This window comes from Clinocottus analis, unplaced genomic scaffold, assembly GCF_023055335.1.
Source record: "Clinocottus analis isolate CAN_PGR_092001 unplaced genomic scaffold, fCliAna1.0.p SCAF_4, whole genome shotgun sequence".
NCBI lineage: Eukaryota > Metazoa > Chordata > Actinopteri > Perciformes > Cottidae > Clinocottus > Clinocottus analis.
This window is the reverse complement of record NW_027176153.1, coordinates 22920784-22925239: the sequence shown is the minus strand read 5'-3', so window position 1 is coordinate 22925239 and position 4456 is coordinate 22920784. Positions and strand designations below refer to the sequence as shown.

Genomic DNA, 4456 nt, shown 5'->3' with positions numbered 1-4456 from the left:
GCAAAAAATACATCTCCTTTTTAAATTCGGTTTCATAACTTAGCAAGCAGCTTATGCTGGTGTTGTTTTCCTTCTCTTTTGAAGTGTAGGTCAGACATATTTTCACATCAGGAAATATGCAAATGCTCTCTAGTGGAATACAAAGTTGTTGGATTCATTTGAATAATCTCTTTGAAAGCATCGAGAAATACCATCCAGTGTGATTCAAGAAGAAAACCCAAATGAGGGGCATTTTTATTCATCATATTCGGAAAATAAATAGCGTCATCTCATAATATTAATAATCACAATGCATCTTTTAGACGGTTGTACAGATATTATCAACAATACATTAGCATAAAGTCATATTCAAAACAGGTTGTGTTCAATTGTAAGGGTCCATCGGGGCTCATGTGAAAAAGCTGCATTAGCAAAATGTGGCTTCAAAGAGCAGAGCAATATTTTGTTGTTGTTTTGACAAGCCAGGTGATACTGCAATATATATGGTAAGAAATGCATGACAGGAGTTAGAAATTGCTGTATGAATAGTTGTGTATTTTATCACCGACCACAAATTTATCACAGTGTTAATTTTAAAAGCCGAAGGGTCAAAGGTGTCACATGAATAAGACAAAAGCTCAGCATGAAAAGGTTACTGCTGACACGGCATGCATAAACGATAAGGGCTGTAACAAATGACAGCAATAAACACGTCAACCCAATGGCTTGCTTCCTAAATTATAGCCTTATTCATTAGTTGGCCGTCATCATTAGAGAATCCGTAATAAACTTCTCTCAATTGTAAGCACTCGGAAAGGTCAGTCTGCTTACAATTTCAGTGAGGATTGTCATACTAGAAAAAAAAAAAAAATACATTTACAAAGAACGTCCCTGAAAAAATATCACAAGTCAATCTGAAAAATGTCCCTGCTGGCGAATCTGGCTTTAGTCATACTCACAAAAATATAATGACACAAGACCAACGGAAAAACATCTCGCTCGGCGCCGCGATCAACGTGTGACCCGGTGATCTCGGCGTCAGCGCTCGCCTGTTTTTTTTTCTTCTTTCTGAACCCGTCGTCCTCGTTCGTCATTGTGCTACATCGTTCGTTGGTTCGTGCATCACCGGCTCTCTTTGTAAACACGCAGTTTCCCCCCAAACTGCAACAGTCAAACCAGCAATTTAGCCATCTGGCCCCCGAACAGAAATGACTCCCGCCAGCCAGCACCCGGTTAGCAGGAAGTAGAAGTTCCTGTGGGAACACTTCACACACAACATGGACGCTCCTGAGTGGGGTTACCGGTGAGAGGAATGTGTTGCTGTAGTGTTGCGTCCTTTAAACTGTCACACCAGAGAGGTTATAAACGTAAATGTGTTGTTGTTGCTGTCACTGACAAAGTTGATTTGGCACTCCTCCATTCTCGCAATGTCCCCAATGTCCAACTCTGACAACAACTGAGTCGGGTCCGTCTTTGTCGTGAAAACCTGTTTCCCCTGCTGCTCCTCCACATCCTCTCCTGGTTTCTCCATTTCCTGCACACCGTCCTCCTCCTCTTCTTCTTCTTCTTCCTCCTCCGTGATGGAGCAGAGGCGAGTGGCGCTCCCGGGATTGTCGCCGGGCGGTTTGTAGTGGCACTGCCCGTTCAGCAGCCTCCTCAGCGGCATCAGGGGAACGGCCTCCTCGCCCAGAAGCTGCTGCTGGCAGTGCCGGAAATCGCTCTGACGCTTCAGCCGCTTGAACTCGCTGAAGGCGGAGGTGGCGTTCTGGTAGAGGCTGTTGGCGATGGCCCGGGCCTTCTCCGACCTGCTGACCAGGACGGCGTGGCACCGGAGCACCACGGCCATGTTCTTGACCTGGTGCCTGTAGATCCACGCCAGGATCTTGGGCCGCGACGGGTCGGTGCCGCAGTGGGTGATTCGGTTCAGGGAGTAGAGATGGATGGGCTTCTTCTTCCCGGATTTGTCGGCGCTCATCCGGATGCCCTGCGGTCCCACCGCCAACCTCATCTTGACGCTCTGGTCCCCGTAGTTGCTCCTCGCCCAGATCTTGGCCACGGCCTCCTGGGTGCAGCCGTCTCCCTTCGCCGTGATGGTGACCACGCTCCCCAGGTAGCGCACGCTGTAAACGGGCTCCTCTTTGTTCAGTTCCACCTTTTGCCGCTTGGTGTGGAAGATGTTGCCCACCCAGTCGAAGGGGCAGTCGGGCAGCAGGTCCGGACAGGAGCGCAGGAGGGAGGAGATGATGGAGTGGTAGGTCAGCCCGGTCCCCAGGCTCTTGGGTTTACTCTTGGCCTCGTCCTCCACCAGAACAAACTTATTCCTTCTCCAGGGCAGCATGGTGGTGCGGGGAGGAGTTGGAGCGAGTGTCGCTGCCGCCGGCTCTTGTCGGCTCGGGCTAAAAGAAGAGGGAAAACCGAGAAAAGTGTGCGCGAGGAAGAGCGAGCTGAAGCAGAGAGACGCTACTTCACTAAGCACCGTGGAGAGACTGAGAGCTGCGAGCCTCAACCAGTCGGTCCCCCCCCAGCCCCCCCGCTCGCTCCTCCTTCCTCTCTCTCCCTCCTCCTCTTCCTCTTCTTTCTCCTCTGTGTCTGCATCATCAGTGCAGGAGCCTCAGCCGGCGCTCGGGCGCCCATAACCCCCTCCCTGCTTCAATGTTTTTGCTTCCAAATGGCTCCATACCAAAGCGTTATTTATCCTTCCAGCTTTGCAGCGACGTATCACTGTACATGTTTATTGTAAACCTGCGGAAGAGGGTACACACCTCTCTCTCTCTTTCTCTCTCTGTCTCTCTCTCTCTCCCTCGCTCTCAGGCTTATGTGACTTGTTAATTCTGCTGTAAAAGTCAGTGGAGTCTATAGTGTTGTTCGTTCTTTATGTACGGGTTTAAATGCACTTGATCTCATCAGCATGAGAATAAAAAGAAGTGTCGATCCGATCTTTTAAAACACAGACTCACATTGCGTAACAACTTCCTCTCAGTTCAAAGTACTTTCCTCTACATGTTTGTTTCCATCAGCAGGTTTAAAGTACAATTATTTGAGAAATGACGCTGAATTTCCATCGTCTATGAATATGCATGTATGGACTAAAAGCCTTATAACTCCCATCAGAGTGATTTTACTTCCATCTCAAGATTCAGAGGATGAAACATTAATTATGCATTTGACATAAGGAGTCTCATTTGTAATTTATTTAATGAGCTTTATATTCAACACAGTGCAATTTGTCACAAATTGCACGGCATCTCTTAAAGCCATGAAGCAAATAATAATAATACATACTCTCAACTCATCTTCCATGATGTTTTGCCAATGATATTTTGAATTAATGGTTGGTCAGAGAGCATGAACTTTGCCATCCCAGACTGGGGTGTAGCGGTCAGATTAGGGAAGAATAAAAGATTTAGTTAAGTGTTAATAAAGTAAGAACATCCCTACATATTGACCTCAAAGCCCGGCTGACAGCATCAGTCTAGAGATGGAAATCACAATCGGTGCCTCGGTCCACCAGCTCAGTCGAGACTGAAATACCTCAACAACTATTACATGGATTGCTGTGAAACTTTGTGCAGACGTTCACGTTCCCTCGAGGCTGAATCCCACTACCTTTGATGATCGTCTGTCTTTTCCTACAGTGCCTCCAGCAGGTCAAATAGTACACTTAATTGTAGAAACAGCTCAACATTTTGGACAACTATTCATGGTTCTTATAGGATGTAACCTCTGGACGTTGGTAATCCCTCTGATTTATCATCTGATGCCGTCATCAGGTCAAACTTTAATCTCTCCAACACTTCAGTTCGACAAAATACCCACAAAACTAAAGACATTCCTCTTGGACTCAGCTGCACTTTGTGTTAGCATACTCAGATTTGTATGTTTCCATAAGTATGACAACCTTCTTGTGTAGTGCTCTTATATATATATATAATCACAATGTCCTGATTATGGCAGACAAATGTTTTATTAAATGCTATCTATATGCACAGAATGAAACCACTGACGTTTAACTTAATGTTCACATTAGCGTTGATATAGCACACTGATAAATAAGAACATTTAAAAAGGGCATTTCATCTGAAAAAGGTTGTCGACCCCGGATCTTATCTAAGATGCCGAACAAGGTGAACGTTGTACCAGCGTGATAACTTTGTGTTGTGAACATGCTGATGTTACCTCACGTAGCTGGAAGCCCTCGCTGTCGACTCCCATCTTGTCCAATATGATAAGCATCTTTCTTAAAATGCAAACAAGTGCCTTGAGTGAAAATTTGTAAGTCTTCAAAACTATTCAGTGTTAACATTTTGAAATGTTGCAGATACATTCGTAAAATAACGTGGCCTTATTATACTAATAATAAGCTCTCGATGTGTCTCTTGTCCTTGCTGGCAGTAGTATAAATATGTAATTCCCAGGAGATTGGAGTGAATATGAGTTGGAGAACATGGTCTGAACATCTGTGTGACTCGCCGACACA

At 45.6% G+C, this 4456-nt stretch overlaps 1 protein-coding gene across 1 annotated transcript; it reads right to left on the bottom strand.

The window, feature by feature from the left end:
- Window positions 1-231: 231 nt before the first annotated feature.
- Window positions 232-2450, bottom strand: fam43b (family with sequence similarity 43 member B). Its single transcript, XM_068597936.1, has one exon. It carries the CDS (start codon window positions 2315-2317, stop codon window positions 1325-1327), a length of 993 nt encoding a protein of 330 aa, XP_068454037.1. The 5' UTR covers window positions 2318-2450; the 3' UTR covers window positions 232-1324.
- Between the last annotated feature and the right edge of the window lie 2006 nt (window positions 2451-4456).

Coding starts and splice junctions, on each gene's coding strand:
- fam43b (XM_068597936.1), bottom strand. CDS start 2,317: ATGCTGCCCTGGAGAAGGAATAAGTTTGTTCTGGTGGAGGACGAGGCC.